This window comes from Crinia signifera, chromosome 1, assembly GCF_055691185.1.
Source record: "Crinia signifera chromosome 1, ASM5569118v1, whole genome shotgun sequence".
Lineage (NCBI taxonomy): Eukaryota > Metazoa > Chordata > Amphibia > Anura > Myobatrachidae > Crinia > Crinia signifera.
This window is the reverse complement of record NC_139217.1, coordinates 406,393,054-406,415,785: the sequence shown is the minus strand read 5'-3', so window position 1 is coordinate 406,415,785 and position 22,732 is coordinate 406,393,054. Positions and strand designations below refer to the sequence as shown.

Genomic DNA, 22,732 nt, shown 5'->3' with positions numbered 1-22,732 from the left:
GTAAGGGGCTGCGCCCCCTTAATTTGTGAACGTTTGTATATGAGAAATATGGTTAGAATTGTATGAAAGATGCCCTGTATTGCAACTTAGGTGTCCGCGAATCGCGGGAGGGGGGGTCGCGGAGGGTGCCGCGAATTGCAGGAGGGGGGGTCGTGGGGGGTGCCGCGAATTGCAGGAGGGGGGGTTGTGGGGGGGTGGATGCTGCGAATCGCGGGAGGGATTGCAGAGAATCGCGGGAGGGGGGTCGCGGGGTGGGTTGCCGCAAATCGCGGGAGGGGGGTTAGGGGGGCGGGGGTTGCGGCGAATCATGGTAGGGGGGGTCGCGGGGGGTGTGCCGTGAATCACGGGAGGGGGGTCACGGGGTGGGGTGCCGAGAATCGCGGGGGGGTGTGTGTGTGCCGTGAATCGCGGGAGTGGGGGTTGCGGGGGGTGGGGGGGGTGTGACGCGAATCGCCACAAGAAAAAATGAACACAGAAAGTTCAACACATGTAAATGTTGACATAAGTGTGGCACTTCATTGGTGTCCATGTCGACACATGAGAATGCATATGAAAACATTCAAAAAATGAAAAAAAAAACTTCAAAAACTCATGTCAACCTTTTTCATTGTCGACCATAGCCATGTCAGTGTTTTCCATGTGCAATTTAATTCTGGAGCTGCCGCGAATCGCGGGGGGGGTGCCGCGAATTGCGGGAGGGGGGGTCGCGGGGGTGGGTGCCGCGAATCGCGGGAGGGGGGGTTACGGGGCGGGGGTTGCGGCGAATCATGGGAGGGGGGGTCGCGGGGGTGTTCCGTGAATCACGGGAGGGGGGGTCACGGGGTGGGGTGCCGAGAATCGCGGGGGAGGTGTGTGTGTGTGTGCTGTGAATCGCGGGAGTGGGGGTTGTGGGGGGGGGGGTGGGGGGGGTGTGACGCGAATCGCCACAAGAAAAAATCAACACAGAAAGGTCAACACATGTAAATGTTGACATAAGTGTGCCACTTCATTGGTGTCCATGTTGACACATGACAATGAATATGAAAACATTCAAAAAATGAAATAAATTTTCAAAAACTCATGTCAACCTTTTTCATTGTCGACCATAGCCGTGCCAGTGTTTTGCATGTGCCATTTAATCCTGGGGCTGCCGCGAATCGCGGGGGGTGCCGCGATTTGCGGGAGGGGGGGGTTGCGGGGGGTGGGTGCCGCGAATCGCGGGAGAGCGGGGTTCATGGGGGTTCCTGTGGGGGGTTGCCGCGAATTGCGGGAGGGGGGGGGGTCGCAGGGGGGTGCCAGGGTGCCGCGAATCGCCGGAGGGGGGGTTGCGGGGGGTGTGACGCGAATCGCCACAAGAAAAAAATCAACACAGAAAGGCCAACACATGTAAATGTTGACATAAGTGTGGCACTTCATTGGTGTCCATGTCGACACATGAGAATGAATATGAAAATATTCAAAAAATGACAAAAAAACTTCAAAAACTCATGTCAACCTTTTTCATTGTCGACCATAGCCATGTCAGTGTTTTCCATGTGCAATTTCATTCTGGAGCTGCCGCGAATCACGGGGGGGTGCCGCGAATTGCGGGAAGGGGGGGTCGCGGGGGTGGGTGCCGCGAATCACGGGAGGGCGGGGTTCACAGGGGTTCCGGTGGGGGGTTGCCGCGAATTGCGGGAGGTGGGGGGTCACAGGGGGTGCCGCGAATCGCGGGAGGGGGGGTTGCGGGGGGTGTGACGCGAATCGCCACAAGAAAAAATCAACACAGAAAGGTCAGCACATGTAAATGTTGACATAAGTGTGCCACTTCATTGGTGTCCATGTCGACACATGACAATGAATATGAAAAAATTAAAAAAATTAAAAATAAATCTTCAAAAACTCATGTCAACCTTTTTCATTGTCGACCATAGCCATGTCAGTGTTTTGCATGTGCCATTTAATCCTGGGGCTGCTGCGAATTCCGGGGGGGGGGTGCCGCGAATCGCGGGAGGGGGGTCGCAGGGGGGGTGCCGCCAATCGTGCAAGGGGGGGTTCTTTTTGCCGCGAATCGCGGGAGGGAGGTCGCGGGGGGGGTGTTTTTTCCGCGAATCGGGGGGGGGGGGCACGGGGAAGGGTTTGGCGCGATTCGCGGGAGGGGGGGTCGCGGGGTGGTGGTTATGCCGCGAATTGCGGGAGGGGTTGTGGGGGGGTTCTTTTTGCAGCGAATCGCGGGAGGGGGGGTCGCGGGGGTGTTTTTGCTGCGAATCGCGGTAGGGGGGGTCGCGGGGGAGCGGATGTTTTTGCCGCGAATCGCGGGAGGGGGGGGGGGGCGCGGGGGGGAGGTTTTGCCGCAAATCGCGGGAGGGGGGCGCTCACCTGGTGGCTGTGGAGTAGCAGTGCTGGGCAACATGGGAAGGCAGTGGGTGTCTGGCACTGTCTGTGGGCTCACTGGGCTGGTTCTCTGTCACATACCTCCCAACATGACCCTCTCCAGGAGGGACACAATGCTCTGTTTCTAGACTTCCCCTTAATGTATGATTGCCATCACCTGTTTTAAACAGGTTAATTTCTCAGAAAGGTGTTCAGCACAGATGAAGGCAATCACACATTAAGAGGAAAGTCCAGGAACAGAGCGTTATAGACACAGACACCCACTTTGAGTGACAGATGTAGCCAAATATATAGGAGATGTGTCCCTGCTGATACAGCACGGTAATATGTAATTATGTGTCCCTGCATATACAGCATGATAATATATATCACTATGTGCCCCTGCAGATACAGCACAGTAATATGTAATAATGTGTCCCTGCAGATACAGCGAGGTAAAATGTAATAATGTGTCCCTGCAGATACAGAGAGGTAATATGTAATAATATGTCCCTGCAGATACAGGGCGGGATGTTGTAACATCCGCAGCCCTCTATCGCCGGGCATCGCATTATTAATAACGGCATATGCTGTTATTAACGCAAGGGACAGCTCTTGCGATAAGAGCTGTCCCTTGCGATGCGGTGACGGCACTGGACTTCCGGGTCTGTGACCCGGGAGTCCATCTGGGCATGCGCAGAGTGACGCGACGTCCGCAGGGCATGCTGGGAGGGATCCGTGACGGATCCCTCAAACAGCGCTGCGGTAAGAAACCCATAGGCTTCTGCAGGGAATCGCCAGCTTTTCCTGGCGATTCCCTCTGCAGCGCTGCCACTGCGGAGGAACAACACAGCATACAGAAATGCGGTAAAAACCCCGATAACGGGGTTTCTACTGCATTTCTGTGTTAGAGAATCGCCCCCAGAGTGAGGTAATATATAATAATGTGTCCCTGCAGATACCGCACATTAATATATAATTATGTGTCCCCGCAGATACAGGGAGGTAATATGTAATAATCTGTCCCTGCAGATACAGGGCCTTATTCTAGTTCACTCTTTCTGACAAAAATCCTTCTTAGATGGACAAAACCATGTGCACTGCCGGAGGGAAGATGTAAAATGTGCAGAGAGAATTAGATTTGGGTGAGTTATTTTGTTTCTGTGCAGGGAAAATACTGACTGCTTTATTTTTACACTGCAATATAGATCTTACCGTGAAGTAAAACCCCACCCAAATCTAATTCTCTCTGCACAAGTAACATCTGCCCCTCCTGCAGTGCACATGGTTTTGTCCATCTAAGAAGGATTTTGTCAAAAAGAGTGAACTAGAATAAGGCCCACAGTGAGGTAATATGTAATAATGTGTTCCTGCAGATACAGGACAGTAATATATAATAATGTGTCCCTGCAGATACAGTGAGGTAATATGTAATAATGTGTCCCTGCTGACACAGTGAGGTACTTTTGCTTGTTTGTGCAGGAATTAGAGGTTTGTTACATAGTCGAGTAAAGGGAAGAGGAGACTTGAAGGTGCTTTCCAGTGTATATTTTTTAACTTCTATTTTCAGACAGCACAGACATGTAAAGGGGAAGTGGAATAAGCATAAGCTTGGCACTTCTGATGTAAATACATGTAAAAGTAATTAACCATCTAGTAATTTTCTTACCACAACCATTGGCCAAACAATATGTGCTAAAACAGTAATAAACTATATTGCACATTTATATTGCCTACTGTGCATTGCATTCTGTTTTACCGGCTTAGCTTATTGGTTGAAATTTGTCTATCCATAGTACCGGCTTTGCTTATTGGTTGCAGTTTGTCTATCTATGGATTCAGTGACCAAGCAGCTATACCAAATGACCAGTTTGCTGATTGTTTTTGGAATATTTTATTTCATATCTTTAATTTACAGTTTTGCTTGGGAGCTTTCGGTAATAAAGGACCAAGCGACTTCATAAAGAACATTTTTTAATGTTTAATTTAAAAAGAAGGGCCCTCTAGTCAAACTTGTCTACTCCGCCTCAACCAGCAGGGGACTTCCGATTTTTAACCCCTTCCCGACATATGACGTACATTTACGTCATATGTCGGTTGAGGGGGAATCAAGCCAGCTCACGGAGTGAGCTGGCTTGAAAGAGAGCAGGTAATGGCTGTATATTACAGCCAGGTCCCTGCTCTCACGGCCACGAGCGGCGAGTTCGCCGATCGTGGCCGTTTAACCCTTTAAGCACCGCGGGCAAAGCGACCGCAGTGCTTAAATAGCTGATCGGAGGGGGGGCGCCCTACTCCGGCGCCGATCGGGGCCCCCCGCAGCGAGATCGGAGGGTGCCGATCGGTTGCCATGGTAGCCAGGGGTCTAATGTAGACCCCTGTGCTGGCCGTGTCTGCATACCTATCATATCCTGCCTGAGGCAGGATGTAATAGGAAGTGCATAAAATCACTACGTTCAGCCATAGAACTTGTGACTCAAATGGTGAAAAATTGGGCGTACCCCACTCACGGTAAATATAGATGGTGTAAATGCCCGTAGCAGGTTCTTTTAAGTTTTTTCTCTCTTATCCAGTAGGATCCTCTTAATTTTTCTCCAAAATGTGAACATGAAATATAAATAAAACAATACAATGTGTAGATTCGTCCTGACTGATCAATATTTAACCAGGAAACCACAAAGTGGTGTGTGCTGAATCGTACCAGGACTCACTCGTTAGAGATTTTTATAAAGTGTATAAAGGTATCTTTGTGGGATGTGAATTATATAGAAGATTCCTCCACCAAGACCAGAAGTGTAGAAAAAATTTTCTTTACCCAGGAATAACAGGGTTTTAGATGAAGAATGATGGCGTACCAAACTTACGGATTCGTAAGGCTTTATGTTTTCATAGCGTTTTCTTTGTTAGGCTTATGTGTTTAAACCATGTTGGACGATGCTTCATCCAGCCATGTACACCAATTGGTGCAGGGTGAGACAAAAAAAAGGGAATATTTTTGTCTCAGTGTTTTGTGTTCAAAAACAGAGAAGGGGTTATCTGCTCATTCCTTATTGACTATAAATAAAGTTGTTTTCCTTTGTCTCTCTTTTTTTAAAAATTTATTTGGACAATTAAGGTAAAAAATTCAATCACCCTTTGATGGTCACATACCATACAACAGGGTGAACACAATACAAAATGCCGTATTGTGTTCACCCTGTTGTATGGTATGTGACCATCAAAGGGTGATTGAATTTTTTACCTTAATTGTCCAAATAAATTTTTAAAAAAAGAGAGACAAAGGAAAACAACTTTATTTATAGTCAATAAGGAATGAGCAGATAACCCCTTCTCTGTTTTTGAACACAAAACACTGAGACAAAAATATTCCCTTTTTTTTGTCTCACCCTGCACCAATTGGTGTACATGGCTGGATGAAGCATCGTCCAACATGGTTTAAACACATAAGCCTAACAAAGAAAACGCTATGAGAACATAAAGCCTTACGAATCCGTAAGTTTGGTACGCCATCATTCTTCATCTAAAACCCTGTTATTCCTGGGTAAAGAAAATTTTTTCTACACTTCTGGTCTTGGTGGAGGAATCTTCTATATAATTCACATCCCACAAAGATACCTTTATACACTTTATAAAAATCTCTAACGAGTGAGTCCTGGTACGATTCAGCACACACCACTTTGTGGTTTCCTGGTTAAATATTGATCAGTCAGGACGAATCTACACATTGTATTGTTTTATTTATATTTCATGTTCACATTTTGGAGAAAAATTAAGAGGATCCTACTGGATAAGAGAGAAAAAACTTAAAAGAACCTGCTACGGGCATTTACACCATCTATATTTACCGTGAGTGGGGTACGCCCAATTTTTCACCATTTGAGTCACAAGTTCACTGTATTTAAAGATACCTTTATATGTGTGCCTCCCCCTGAGATCGGGTGAGTGAGGTGCGCTCTAGAATCAACTTTTTTATTGAAAAAACTTGTTGAAAAGCTATACCCAGTAAAAAACGGGTTTACACAGTATTATTTTTTTTTTTTTTTTATGATATAAACATCGATATAAACATCGTTTTGGAGCGAGGAGAGAGAATAGAGAAGATTAATTCCAACAGGAGAAAGTACACGCTACGTGCACATACAGTGCCACTCACAGAGTGAGTAGGGGTACGCTCACCCTCAGTTCTTTCTGTTCGCTCCATCTGTAAAATTTATCCATGTGTCTGGACTTAAACTAATTGCTGGTTTCTCTGGTTTATGTTTTCAAAAATATATACGGAGAGAATTCACACACACGGAGATACTTGTTGAAAAGCTTGTCGGTCCGAACATCATCAGGATCCTCTTGCGCCTTATACAGTTTGGAAATCTCAACTTTGTATTATATTGTATCTTGTTTGGTTGTTGGGTGATAACCACGAGTTAGTACGAATTGAGGGCAGCAAGGCGCCAAGTAGGGGTCTCATTCTATATTGTCTATTGTTCAGCCATAGAGCTCTATGGCTGAACCTAGTACAGGCGATCGCGCCCCCTAGTGGTCAAGTACACTAGGGGGCCTTGTAGTAAAAGTAAAAAAAAAAAAAAAAAAAGTTTAAAAATAAAAAAATATTAAAAGTTCAAATCACCCCCCTTTCCCCATTTCCCAAATAAAAATAAATAAAAAATAAAAAAAATAAACATATTTGGTATCGCCGCGTTCCTAAAAGTCCGATCTATTAAAATATAACATTAGTTATCCCGCACGGTTAAAGGCGTAAACGGAAAATAATCCCCAACGCCAAAACTACGTTTTTTGGTCGCATCGCCTACCAAAAAAAAAATAGCTAAAAGAGATCAGAAAGTCGCCCATATCCCATAATGGTATTAATTAAAAAGTACACTTCAGCCCGCAAAAAATGAGCCCTCACCCAGGTCCGTAGGTGGAAAAATAAAAAAGTTATAAGCCGCAGAACATGGCGACGCGACGCAAATTCGAAAAACCGTAACATTTTCTATTTTTTTTTTTAGTGGTAAAATGTAACGAAAACTATATAAGTTTGGTATCACCGGAATCGTAACGACCCATAGAATAAAGATAACCCATCATTTTAAACGAACTATGAACTCCAAAAAAACCGTAACCAGCGCAAAATTGTGGAATTGCGTTTTTTTTTCTTTTTACCCCACATTGAATTATTTCCTGATTCCCCAGAATATTATACGGTATAGTAAATGGTACCATTAAAAAGTACAACTTGTCCCGCAAAAAAAAAGCCCTCATGTGTCTATATAGCCGGAAAATTAAAAAAGTTACGCTTATTTGAACGCAAGGAGGAAAAAAAAAAAAATTACCATAAAAGGCAATGTCGGGAAGGGGTTAAGGTAGTCGCCAGGCTCCAGAAAGAGTACTGTAGTCGGTTCTCCTGCATCCTACTGACTTTCTAGTGAAGTGGGTAGGATGGGTACTAAAAATCCCCATACACGCTACAGTAGTTGATATTGTGTATAATATTGCTCAGAAAGTGCTCTGAGCAATATAGTTCACAATATCATATAGGGCGGGATGTATTAAAATACATTGCCGGCTGTCCGCCGCGATGCCAGCGCATATGTACCATCATATGCGGCTGGCATCGCGATGCGGTGACGGAGCCCCCCCGCAGTACCTGTACTCTGGTGTGCGGGGGGTCTCTGTCACCTCCCTGCCGCCTGGCTCTCCCCTCACACCAGGGACAGCTAAGCAGGCTGTCCCAGACACCTCCTTCTCCCCCCTGCAGCTGGAAGGATGTCCGGCTGCTTCACTAGGGGGAGGAGGGGTTCATCTTCTGGGGTCCAGGATTACCCTCCAGGAAGGTAAGCCAGAGGGGGGGTCGGCGAGGCGGCGGGTTTGCGTCGGAGGCATCGGGCGGCGAAAAGAAGCCCATAGGCTTCTATAGGGTATCGCCACCCAAAGGAGGCGATACCCTTCAATGCGGTATTGGTTTTGATACATTGGAAAATGCGGTAAAACCGGGGTTTTACCGCATTTTCAGTTTGATACATCTCGCCCCTAGTGTGTACCCTTGATATCATTAACGATGCATGCTCCCACGCATTGTTACCGGCTTCCTTCCTTGTCTTGCATGTTCAGATGAGGGAGGTCCTCATTAACGATGGCACAGCATGGCCCTCGCTCCACCAGACGCCGCTCCCTTCCTCAACAGGATCGGCAAATGTGGATGTAATTGCCAATGCCTGGAATCCCGCCAGGTCTCTGCCGCCAACCAATATCGGCATCAGTGGGGACTCATTTAGTGTGTATGGTGCTTTACATTGGGAATTGTGGTCTGTGGGGAGTGCGTGGGGCCAATATGACGTGATTTAGGGGCTATTTGAAGTTGTGCATATGTCCGTTTACCTGCATGGTAATGCATATATACCTGTCCATAGCTATATCACTTGTAAATGCCTGGGGCTGGTACAAATACACACTGTCATTGATGATGTTTATCTCTAGCATTAGCGTAAACGCTTCTAATTGTACAATTATTTTGAATCCAATAGTACTTCCTTCTTTGCTCATGCCTTTAATAAATAGTTTGGCCTTATTTTAGAATGCAGAGAAGGAAGCTTGCAGATGTGTCCACATACATTTAGCCTTTTTGAACATTTAATCATCTTTCTAGTTATGCAACGTCACTGTATATGAAAAAAAAAGCTATGATACAGTGTTTTGCTAGAAAGCACGGTACTTGTGTACTAGCACGGTGCCCATCGCAGACCATAAGGCATGCAATGGTATGCGATGCGATGGCTGCCGATGTTATACAATTTTAAATTGTATACCATCTAATTGTATGGCATTGTATGCCATTGTATCGCATATACAATGGTATGCTATTTAAAATTGTATAAGCACCCTAATGGGGGCTTACAATGTTAAATGCACCCCCACGTCACCCCCACTATGAACTTGAACCCGAAGCGTGGCGAGCGCCGCGAGCCCGCGAGGGGAGGCGGTACGCGTCCTACGACCTTTTCATACCCCCACTATCCATGTCGGCATGGAGTTGATTTTATATAGTGTGGCGAGCGCAGCGAGCCACCGAGCCCGAAGCGTGGCGAGGGGACGCAGAATACATGTAAAGTAATACGCGTCCCCTCGCTGCGCTCGTCACGCTTCAGGCTCGGTGGCTTGCTGCGCTCGCCACACTATCTAAAATCAACTCCACGCCGACCTGCCTTGGTCAGTGAACCAGAATTAGAGCCAATGTGTATATACTCTAGCACCACAAATGTTTTTACACACTGTAATGCATCAGTTCACTTTATGCCACACAGAGCCCATAGGTATTATTATTATTATTATTATTAATAATAATAATAACAGTTTCTTATATAGCGCACACACATATTCTGCAGCGCTTTACAGAGCATTGTTATAAGCAAAAACACATACCAAATTACAGTAAAAGACAGTTTAGTACAAGTACATGGTTAATATGGATAGTTGTGTTAGGGGACAGGACACTGAAGCAAGCATCAGGGTGGCAGAGGTTTATATATTCTAAGAAAGGCACATGAGGAGAGAGGGCCCTGCCCGTGAGAGCTTACATTCTAAAGGGGAGGGTTAGACATACAGGGGTGAGACAGAGAGATGGTCAGGTTTTATGCAGGAGGGTGGGAAGGGGTCAGCTTAAGTCTAAAAGTCTAAAAAAATCTAATGATATGATATGAGTGAGAATAGAGGGAGAGAGATCAGGAAAGGAGCGATAGATTGGAGTATTATCAGCATAGAGGTGATAGTGGAAGTCGAGTGCGCAAATCAGCTCACCCAGAGAGGACATAAAGAGATAGAGAAGAAGAGGTTCACATTATGCCACAGTGCCTCCACACTGGTATTGTGCCCATTTCCTGAGGGCTAACTCTGTGTGGCTGCACCTGAGTCACTGCATGAACTGCTCTGTTGTTCCTCCAGTGCTGCCTGGAAGCATCTTGCAGTGCATCTGGGTAATGCACTGGTGTGGCTATTTACAGCTTTTTTATGGATGCATACAGCATATATTCAACATGGCATGAGCCCTTATGTATCACAGATATGCAATACATCCTAACTGTATTCTGTGCCGTTCATTTAATCTACAATATATTTTTAGTTTATTTATTAAACCTATTATTTATACTTTGTGTCACTCCTGTCTGTCTCCCACTCCCCTTTAGATTGTAAGTTCTCATGAGCAGGGCCCTTTTCACACTGCTAACAGCACCAAACCTTTTGGGTTTGGCTGCGCCTCTGCTTATTTGGGTAATATAACTGCTGCAGCAGAAATGTAGTTTAGCACATTTTGTTCTGCAGCGGTGTTCTTACAGTACGTACCATACTTTTTTTTCATGTTCTGTTTATATTACCTCTGTTAACACATTTTGTAGTGCCATACAAATAAAGGATTATAATAATAATAAGTTAGCATAGACTGGTTTGATGACTCGAGTTTTATATTAATGCTGTTTGCTTCAGGAGTTATCATTTATCTGCTGGTGAAATCCTTTACACTTAGATATAGCGCACCTGCTGTGTAAATAAAGATGTAACAAAACCACCAGTCTGAGTTTATCTTGATGGCGCGCAATTGATATAAACCTAAAAGTCAGATCACTTTTTTTTTTTTATTCACTTTTAGGTGCAACTTGGCTCCAGTAGTGGAGTTTGGCGCTGATGTGGGAACCAAGTCGGATTTTATCACCATGAACCCATCTGTAGTACAAAGAGCGTTCGGAGGCTTTCGGAATGAGAGCGACCGGGAGAAATTTGTCCATAGACTGTCCATGCTAAATGACAGCGTTCTTTGGATTCCGGCTTTCATGGTCAAAGGCGGGGAGAAGCACGTTGAGTGGGTTAACGCATTAATCCTAAAGAACAAACTAAGAGTTCGAACCGCTTATCCATCACTGAGGCTCATTCACGCTGTTAGAGGGTAAGTACCTGAGAATGACTAATCGGTCCTGACAACAACGGATTCCTCAAAGAAATTGTTATGCAAAAGAATGATTTATGGGAAGGTTTGCAAATGAATATATCATTTGGTTGGTGGCTTGTGCTCATTTTGTAGAATAACTTTACATTTGAATACAGTGCCGTTCAGTGTTTTATGATGAATGTGTGAACATGTGGTAAAAGGGAATAGAATACTGCGCTTTACTGTTTAACCTTTTGTCATAGTCTGGTTTTTGTGGCGAAAGATGGCCATAATGTGAAAGATTTAAGTGTTTTAAGTCATATTTCAACAAAGGTAGAATGATTATACCCTGGTGTGTCACAGTGTGGGAGATGGAACAGCTCTATTTTATGCCGCAGTAAAATGTTATAGACTGTAAATGTTAGACGAAAATTGTGAAAATGTGGAATATATCACATATACACATTGGTGCATGGTGCCCTTGTGCGTCCCTCATCCAGCATCATTTTATCTATCTCTTTCCCTTACGACAATGCTGTTCCCTAGGTGCATGATATATTACATCTACAAACTATAATCTTGTTTCTCCAGATATACTGCTATTGTAAAACCATGAAGCACTGATATATGTACCGCCACTGTAGGCTGGGACAGAGCTTTATTCTTATGAAAAAGTCAGTACTACCCATCACAATGGGCTGTCGGTTCCACTGACCAGCAGAATATGCTTTATATTGGATACCAGCCACTGCTAGAATATGCTTTGTACAGTATTATATACCAGTCACTACTAGAATATGCTTTATATTGTATACCAGTCACTACTAGAATATGCTTTATATTGTATACCAGTCACTACTAGAATATGCTCTATATTGTATACCAGTCACTACTAGAAGATGCTTTGTACAGTATTATATACCAGTCACTACTAGAATATGCTTTATATTGTATACCAGTCACTACTAGAATATGCTTTATATTGTATACCAGTCACTACTAGAATATGCTGTATATTGTATACCAGTCACTACTAGAACATGCTGTATATTGTATACCAGTCACTACTAGAATATGGTGTATATTGTATACCAGTCACTACTAGAACATGCTCTATATTGTATACCAGTTACTACTAGAATATGCTTTGTACAGTATTATGGAATCGGTACATCTGTCAGAATGAATTTAGGTCTACAGTCATTAGGTCGACCCCACTAGGTCGACTGGCAGGAAGGTCGACCTGACTTAAGGTCGACATGGGCCAAGGTCGACATGACTTAAGGTTGAATTTGCATAAAGGTCGACATGAGGAAGGTCGACTGGTCATAAGGTCGACATGGGTTTTTCACTGTTTTTTGATCCGAATGTCGACACAGTCGGCAATGAGAATCGGACCCTCGCATCGCTCGCTTCGCTTGCAACGCTTCGGGCACGGTGCCTCGCTGCGCTCGGCACACTATTTTATTCTCCCACCACGCCCTAGTGGATGGTAGGGCATGAAATACCGCCTGTCGGCACATGTCGGCTCAAAAAACAGTGAAAAGCCCATGTCGACCTTATGACCAGTCGACCTTCCTCATGTCGACCTTTATGCAAATTCGACCTTAAGTCATGTCGACCTTGGCCCATGTCGACCTTAAGTCAGGTCGACCTTCCTGCCAGTCGACCTAATGACTGTAGACCTAAGTTCATTCTAATAGATGACCGCTTCCCAGTATTATATACCAGTCACTACTAGAACATGCTCTATATTGTATACCAGTCACTACTAGAACATGCTCTATATTGTATACCAGTCACTACTAGAATATGCTTTATATTGGATACCAGTCACTACTAGAATATACTTTATATTGGATACCAGTCACTACTAGAATATGCTGTGTATTGTACACCAGTCAAAACTAGTATATAATGTGTATTGTATACTAGGCACTACTAGAATACTGTATGCTGTGTATTCATACCTCCCAACTTATGTTCTTCTGAAGTAGGGACACTTGCGCGGCAAAGCCGCGTGTGCGCCCGCAAAGGGGGCGTGGACTATGCTAATGAGCATGCATCATATGCTAATTAGCTGCAATTAAAGTCACGCCACCATTAAGCTGGGGGGCTCCCAACTGCCCCCCCTTGCCTCGGGACACTGCCGGATGCGGGACAGTTGGGAGGTATCTGTATTGCATACCAGTCACTAATAGAATATGCGTTGTATAGTATGATATATGTCACTACTAGAATATGCTGTGTATTGTGTATATAGGGATGCCAATCCCGGGGCATTTTTTCAATCCCGGATTCCGGGATTGAAAAATGCTCAATCCCGGGATTGGCTTTCCTAAAAGAAAAACACGCCCTGTCCACCCCTACATGTGCAGGCGTGTGGCAGCCGGGAGCGGGGCAGAGCAGCGCTGTGGGTGGTGCCTGGTGCCGCCCCGCAGAATTACTTACATAGGCGGGCAAGGGCGTGGCAGACAGCTACCGTGGTGCCTCCCGGCAGGAAACGACAGCACTAGCTGGGCAGGAGTGGAGGCTAGGAGCGGTGACAGCGGTCATCTGTTGCAGGACGCTGCGGCCTGCGCAGCGTGACGGTCAGAGGTCACGCTGCGCAGGCCGCACATCGGGGTCGGGAACAGCTGGGCAGCTTCTGAGCGGGTGCTCAGAAGCTTCCCGTTATTAGACTACGCATGCGCAGTCTAATCCCGAAATCCTGGGATTCGATACTCCAGTTCCGGGATTGAAATCCCGGACATTTTGGGGCCAAATCCCGGGATCCCGCCGATCCCGGGATTGGCCACCCTAATTGTATACCAGTCACTACTAAAATACGCTTTGTATTCTATGATAGTCACTACTAGAAGATGCTTTGTACAGTATGATATACCAGTCACCACTAGAATATGTTTTATATTGTATACCAGTGACTACTAGAATATGCTGTGTATTGTACACCAGTCACTACTAGTACATACCTCCCATCTTCACAGTTGCAGTAGAGGGAGGCGTGCACCGAAAAGGTGGAATGCAAATGAGTGCCACGCCCCGACTTAGCCCTCTGCAACACTGAATAGATGCATGCGCACAGCCTCTATTACCTTCAGTCTGGGGGGACTCCCAAACCCCCCCCCCCCCCATTTAAAAAAACCAGGACGATCCCGCAAAAAAACGGGACAGTTGGGAGGTTTGCTAGTATATGCTGTGTATTGTACACCAGTCCCTACTAGAATATGCTGTGTATTGTATACTAGTAACTACTAGAATATGCAGTGTATTGTACACCAGTTACTACTAGAATGTGCCAGATCGTAAGTGAGCCCTCCCAGGGAGCTCAAGGGAAATGGGGTCCGACTTGTAGCTTGTACAAGTTGGCCTAGTGTATGGGGGCCTTTCTGCATTTGTGTACAGTACATAATTTGTTTGAGCATAAGCAAGCCAAGACATGCCATATAGCTTGCATCATACTCGCTGTGCCCCATTATGAATTGGCTATTGTTATCCCTTTAATACTACTGTCTTCTCAATATCAGAATATATCCTTATATTTTGTCTTTGTCCTTTATAAGCAGTAGCGGATCCTACCTTCTTGGGGAGGGGGGCTGCCTCTGGCTGCAGCCGCCGTGGGGGTACCGCGATGCAGGCACCCCCCTCCCTGTATCGCGGTACCCCCAAAAGGGATGGCAAAGAAAGAATGCTAAGCAATCCATAACACCCCCTATCGTGAGGTACAGCCCACGCTGATGGATTCCCGCCCCTTCTATGGCATGGCGAGGACACTTCCAGGAAGTGTCCAACGTCCCCCCGCCACCCTAAACAAATAAAACCTATGCTACACTAACCTACCCTAATATAGAAAAAAGATCCTGCAGAAAAACTGCCATGCCATGGTCCGACAAATGGACCCCGTCCGGCCTGTAAAAACTGGGAGTTCCCCTGACAAGAGCAGGATGCCGAACTGCCCTGCCACCCAAGGACACCACAAGCTTAGAAACTGCATTGTTCAACTTCCACATGGCCCCATCTATGGCTGCCATGTCACGACAGCCCCGCCAGTGAAATCGGGGGCACTATGTCAGACCATATCACCTGCAACCCTGGCGAGCGTGAAACCAAACTGGGCAAATCCGGCCCCATTTGGCACTACTCCTAAAGGAGAGAAGCACATCCCGGTAAAGGATCTGAGTGGAAAGGACCTCTGCTGTCCGTCCCAAGTCCACCGCAGTCTGTACTTTCTGTCGCACCCCTCAGGGAAATCACTCACTGACCTCAGGTTCCTGTTAGAAACCACCCTAATGGACTCGTATATAGGCAAATGTAAACCATGACTAAAACGTCAACAAAAACTGGGAGTCGGGTGCTTTGGGGTACCAGAGTAATTTGCGGGCCAAGTCGGCCACGACAATGGGAAAGGGTGCTTTACTTCTTGCTAGCGCCGGCATCACCATGGTCGGCGTGCCGCGTGGAAGACTTGCAGGACTTTGTGGGATGCCCCACCCTGAACAACCAGCTTCCTGGTAAGGGCATCAGTGGAGGGTCGGCTCTTGCCAATAACGTCCAGCCGAATCTCCATGCTTACACCCCACAGGCATGATCTTGGACCCCCTGCGGCTCAGATGAAACTTTTTGTCCTAATCCCACCATATGCTCCCCTTGTATGTCAAACGTCTTGTTTACCAGGGACCAGTAAACTTCATGTGCACTTCCGGCCTGGTGCTTAGATAACAGGTGGCAAAAACCCCTTAAGTAAACTGTGAAAACTCTTATACGCGATTTCACGCTTGCCTGTGGACTTCTTAGCCTTGCAAAGTCCTTTTTCATGTCTGCGGTTAATGTAAAAATGTCTACGAATTTACCCCACCTGATTTTGTCTGTTATATCCTTGCGTAGACCCCGGGAGTCCGCCATGTTATAGAAATGCACCATATCTGCAGAGCGCAGTGCCTACCCTGGAGCACCATTCTTCCTAGCACGCTTGGCCCTACCCACTTTCTTTGCCACTGCACGCGCAACCAGATTAGCAAACTTGCGCGGGCAATTGGGGTAACCTGACTCATCGCTGCTAGCAGCAGAATGAGAGTAAAATTATTTTGAAAAAGAGGAACCAATATGCTCACCACCGCCAGACGGTTTCCCAGGCTCAGGAGCCCCTCGTTCCCACGTCAGTAGCAGCCGATGTTGCCAACGAGCTGTATTGCTCCCTCGAGGCTGGGACTGGAGTGTTCCTCCGGTTGCCGCATACGTGCCCAAACCAACACCTGCAGAGAGCACCACTGGACAGTTCCCCGGGCTGGACCGCCTCCTGTTCTCGAGATGTTGCTGGAGGAGCAGCTGACGTAGCCACCGGGCCGGAGGGGTGAAAGCTTGTTGTTCCCTCGATGCTGGAGCTGGGGTGTCAATCCTACTAGCCATGTCCGGTGCTGATACCTTTCTTACCCCAACTGACTCTGTCGTGGCAAGTGGAACAACCTGCTCATCTTCTTGTGAGGACCTCGTTGACCTAATCTCAATACCAGATGGACCGGGCTCCAGAGTCCCCTGCTCTTGAGATGTCCCCGCTACAGCACCAGAATCGAAGAACACACCTGAGATCCCATCGGAGCGACATCCAGTTGTGACGGCCCAGCCACAGAGGAAATACGACCTGCACCAACTGTGACCTTGGAAGAAATACAGGCATGAGACATCACAGCACAGAATGTGTAGAGAACCTAGCTGCAGGGAAACTAGCCCAGAAAAGCTTGAAAATGCGCCAGACTACCAAACGGGGGACTGCAGCGGAGATGCACCCTGTAACTCCTTGTAAGGGGCGTATTTCTGATATGCAGCTTGCTGCAATGGAAAAGCCTGGAAACCAAACTACTGTAGGACTGTATAAAAAACTAGGTGCCCAGAGGTCTGAGGTGAGGTAAACGACCATGTATTCTGCAAACAGATGACCCACCAGCGACAAAAACATTGCTGATAAACTTGTGATAAAAGTAAGAGGCATAAGGCCATGTAAGCAAGGCTGGCCAGACTGGGGCCCGGCTATGCCAGTAGGCAGGGAGGCCGCATGGACTGAGCCTTGAGCATAGCATAGCGCTCATTAGCATAGGTCACGCCCCCTTTCGGACGTACACATGGCTCCGCCGTGCCAGTGTACCTACTTCAGATGAACAGAAGTTGGGAGGTATGTGGCTGTGATCCAGGACAGGGTATTTTGTGCAAGAGGGAGCAGATAAGGTACACAGACAGAAAAAAGCAAGCTACATATACAGTAAAGGGAGGAATGAGGAGTGTAAGTACAAAAGTGTGAGGAATGGGAGAGAATGTGTGCAACTGAGAGATGTGACTTATCTGCTTTTAGACTGTTCCAGATTCAAAAAGGAAGCCACTTCCCCTGACTTCACCTAATATACCCCTCTCTAAACTACCGCCCCTAAGCAACTTGATTGGCTGACCCACCTGCTACTCACTCCTGAGCTTTTCCTGGGTAATCTGCCTTCTTCAATAACTTTATTTAACAATCACTGAATTCACAGGCTCTTGAGCCTATGCAGCCCTCGTTTTATAAGATTATTGCAGTGATAAAGATATCCTGTATTGCCACCAATTACACAAAAATAATTTTGTGGCAGCTGAGTGACATTCAGCTGTTCTATCCAAGAGAGTTAAGGCCCATACACACTGGCTGACTTAGAGCTGAAAGCCGCTCAAAACATGAAGTTTGAGCAGCTTTCAGCTCAAAGCCGACCCAGTGTGTGTGGCCCGGTGATGAGTGGTGATGCATGCTAATGCATCTCAGTAGCACTCGCAGGGGGGGTTCTGAGTACCCAGAACCACCCCCCAGGAGTCTAAAAGCTGAGGGTCCCCTCTTTCCATGGGTACAAGAATTTAAAAAATCGGCCCTTGGGAACCGGAGATATCTGACTTCAAAACAGTGGTCCCCATCCAAGCCTGTTAATTGCTCTTCCCAGTCAGATATTTCAGGTTCTGTCTGACTAAGAGTTTTTCTGAGGGTATATTCCAAAAGCTGGGACTCTCCCCCTTTGTCTCTACTCTTCCCAGAACCAGAGATATTAGCCTTGCAGCAGCTGGTTACTGCTCCAGCTCCACACACCTGGTATGTAGTTTTATATACTCATTGGCAGATTGCTCTGCCTCCTGAATTCTGATCCCCTAGTCCCCAATACCATTTGGTAGGTGTGATTCTCTAGTTTTTAATTCCATTAAAATCTAAGAAATCTATTTCTGGGAACTGGAGATATCTGCAGTCAAGCAAGCTGTTCTCCCACCAGATAATTATGAATAATAAGCCCACTCCACTATACACCCCTCCTCTGCATATTAAACATCCTCTACCACCCTGGAAGTTATGTATCAGGGCCCCTTCATTCAGCCCAATGCCCCCTTCTCCCACCCCATCTCCCACCATCTGTGCAGTAAAGGGGTAATTAGTGGAAATTACTGATCCAGGCCCTACATGTTGAGCGGTTGATAGAACACCCCCTACCACCCCCTGCCCTATGCAAAGCTGTCCACACCCCCCCCCCCCCCCTCTGACTGTGCCGGGCAGGGGGAAAGCGGCTCAGTGTGTATGCACTGTTAGACATTTTCTTACTGCTTTACCACACCAGTCTCTGCAGAACTATGAAGACTTAAACCAGCTACTCGACTTTCTATTAGCCCATTGATTTTGCCGGTGCGAATCATCAAGATAGCATCCGAAATTCGCACAAAAGATTTGTTTCTACTGTATGTCACGGCACCTTGTACCCTTCGCATTTAAGTGGATCAAGCCCTTTAACTTTCAATTCCAATAATGTTGGGGAATAATGCTTAAAACCATTTTGAAATGAAAACAAGTTGATCATTTGAAATAATATATTTTATTGAAAGAATAAAAGTCACAAAGCTTGTAATGATCTTTTGTAAGTGTGTCATCTTTTGCGTGTTAAGTAGACCCCCATGCAAAGGAATTTGATAGTGTCAAATAGACCTGTGTTATGATGGGCCTTATTCTAGTTCACTCTTAGAGGCAAATTCCTTCTCAAATAGACAAAACCATGTGCATTGCAGGTGGGGCAGATATAACATGTGCAGAGAGAGTTATAATGTGTACACACGGGGCGATATGGCTTCCGATTGTTGCCGATATAGTGAACATCGGAAGCCATATCGCATGCAGATCGCATGCTTTTTTAGGGCTTGCAGGCCCGATGCACTGCCGATGCGTGCTCCCGTGTGAGCGCAAATCAGCAGTGAAATAGAGAAGGCAGCCAAGACTATATAGTGCAGATCTGCATTATATAGTCTAAATTGTCCCTCTGCATGCATGCCGCGCGATGCCAGTCCCGATACGATCATATCGGGACTCGCATCTCACGGCATATCCTGCCATGTGTACACACCTTTAGATTTGGGTGTGGTTTTTCGGTACTTGTTTCCTATCTGGGCGCCCGCTACATTAATTGCGCACCATGCTATTCTCCGTATAAAAATCGGATCGCATCGCATCGGATACCACAAATGCACATACACGATATTGAACGATGCGATGCCGACGCTTTTATGGTTGGCCCATAGGATATATAGGAAACCCCCCCTGATGGTTTAAAATGCGCCTCCATTGTTAACGCCACCCCAGTATTGACGTCAACCCGAAGCGTGGCGAGCGCAGCGGTACGCGTCCTCCGACTTTTTCATACCCCCACTATCCACGTCGGCGTGGAGTTGAGAATAGAATAGTGTGGCGAGCGCAGCGAGCCACCGAGCCCGAAGCGTGGCGAGGGGACGCGGATACTTCACAGGTATCCGTGTCACCCCGCGGGCTTCACAGGTATCCGCGTCCCCTCGCGGGGCCCGCTGCGCTCGCCACGCTTCGGGCTCGGTGGCTCGCTGCGCTCGCCACACTATTCTATTCTCAACTCCACGCCGACGTGGATAGTGGGGGTATGAAAAAGTCGGAGGACGCGTACCGCTGCGCTCGCCACGCTTCGGGTTGATGTCAATACTGGGGTGGCGTTAACAATGGAGGCGCATTTTAAACCATCAGGGGGGGGGTTTCCTATACAAATCGTGGGTTTGCGGGGTTATTACATTGAAATCAATGTAAAATCGGGTCTCAGGGACCATTTAACATTGATTCCAATGTAAAAATCGGGGTTGATCGCGTCACCGCATGCGATGCGATGCGATCCGATTTAAAATGAAATCGGATCGGATAGCATCGTATGCCATCGTACATCATCGAGTACCGATTCCGATGCGATGCGATCCGATTTCATTACGGTGCCGTACGTTGAAAACCTGGGCGCCCAGATAGGAAACAAGTACCGGTTTTTCTTCAAAGTGAGATCTATATTGCAGTGTAAAAATAAAGCAGTCAGTATTTTCCCTGCACAGAAACAAAATAACTCACCCAAATCTAATTCTATCTGTACATGTTACATCTGCCCCCCTGCAGTGCACATGGTTTTGTCCTTCTTAAAAGGAATTTGCCTCTAAGAGTGAACTAGAATAAGGCCCATTATGAGAAGTATCAGTGACTCTGGCAGATGGGGAAGGTGTGAATGCACTTGTTCACCCTTCTCTAGTTGGTAGTGCAAAATCAAAACTTTTTTTTTTTACTTTTCCTGTTATGCTTTTTCTTGCATTGATAAGTGATATACTGTATGTGATGCTTTATGCTAGATAAAACAAACTGAAATCGTTATCACATCCGAACACACAGAGGTCAACAATTTAGCACTATAGGCAGCATTTAAACTATATGTATGTGTTTTAATGCTTAATATCCTGTTCAGCATTATTGCATCTAATATTTGTTTAGAGTGGGCTTGTTACATACTGCAGTTTAGGCAATGAGCGAAAAATCTTGTCATGTGAATATTTTAACTGACTAAGATCATTTTTGTAAATTTGCATTGGAATTTCAATGTAATACAAAGCCACACATCTCAGCTATGCAAAGTCAGCAATCACATTTCCCATGATGAGTCAGGTCCTACTGCTCTTCTCTTCCACTTCCTCATTGCTTGGATGTAGATTTAAAAAAGGGTTTAAATCCCCAAATTGACAATGCAACAATGCAAAATGACACATTATTGCTTATCCCTAATGTGTGTGCTAACCTACATGTATACTGAACTGTAAATTATCAAATGTATACCTCCCAACTTTTGTCATTTAGAAATTGGGACCGGTCACACTGAAGGCGCAGATGGCCCAAAAAGGGGGCTGGGCTAAGGGGCATAGCATAGCATCAGCCTAGCCCTGCAACCCATTTTTTATCATTTTCAAGGGCATGCCCAGTGATCCCACTAGCAACTGGGTAGCCCCCGGTTTCCCTAATTCCCTTCATTTCTTCAGTGATCGCTGGCTGCAGAGGTGATCTCCAGCTGTCCCTGCCCCCGGGACATTGCCACACACACGGGAGGAACAGTGGGACTGTCCCGCTGTAATCGGGACAGTTGGGAAGTATGCTACATGTATATGTTTGCACATGTTCAATGTCCATCTACGACTGTATTAGGTTTTCATTTACTAAATGAACCTGTCCTAGAGCTAATTCAATCGCCTACACACTAGACATTTAAAAAAAAAAATAATATTGCTCTTTTTGGCCCTTCTGAGTGATTTTTTAAAAAATTTCAGGACACAAATGTTTACCAATTGATGGTGGGAAACATCGGAATGCTGCCAACTGATGGTAAAACTGCTACCATCAGGACAAAAACATGGTTGGTAGTAAAGCATCGCAATGCGATGTCCACTCCTAGAGTGTTAGGTTATTATAGTTTTATGCTATAGCCAAAGTTTGATTGTCTGTATTTGGTGTACTTTCTGTAACTAGCAGTAGCTAGGCATTTACAGTCTCCTTTAAGTCTAAAGGTAGGACCGCCAAAGGTCCTCGTAAATACAATATACCTTATAAATGATTATATATATATATATATATATATATACACTATATATAGCACATCATTGTCGTTGGTGCCTAGAATGTCCATTTATATAATATGCTTGTTTTCATTTCTTATCCTTCTGTGTTACCGTTGAACTGTTATGGTTTTATTTTAATATTTGCTTCAATACTTTCTTGGCCACTTCTCATCTGTGCCTGCCAGCTGTACTCTCCGATACACAAGTTATCAGGGGACTACTTAGCTGTAGCAATGTACAGTATGCCTTGCACGCACTCATTCACTTATATGTGCTGCAGAACTTGGCATATTTTTCTTGCGATAAGTATTTTTTTTACCTTTATGTGTTGTTAAATGTTCATTACAAGCAAAATAAGTTAGTAATACTTAACTTAAAACAAAGAGAATGCCGAAGCCTTAAATTGGAAGTTAAGGGAACCAATTTATTTTTGATGTTCACAAGGAGTTTTACAGTTTGATAATAATTTCTATATTCTTACCTATCCAGGACTGATTCACTACCATACGGCGAATTTAGCCCCGTTGCAATGGTGCACATACTGTATTTGGCCATGTGCAGACCGCGACA

At 45.9% G+C, this 22,732-nt stretch overlaps 1 protein-coding gene across 1 annotated transcript in view; it reads left to right on the top strand.

Moving 5' to 3' along the window:
- The window catches only part of ST8SIA4 (ST8 alpha-N-acetyl-neuraminide alpha-2,8-sialyltransferase 4), a 169,523-nt gene that overhangs the window by 108,859 nt on the left and 37,932 nt on the right, over nt 1-22,732 (top strand). Inside the window, exon 4 of the mRNA XM_083151727.1 lies at nt 10,967-11,260. Coding sequence (XP_083007853.1) covers nt 10,967-11,260 — 294 coding nt within the window. The remainder of the gene's footprint in view (nt 1-10,966; nt 11,261-22,732) is intronic.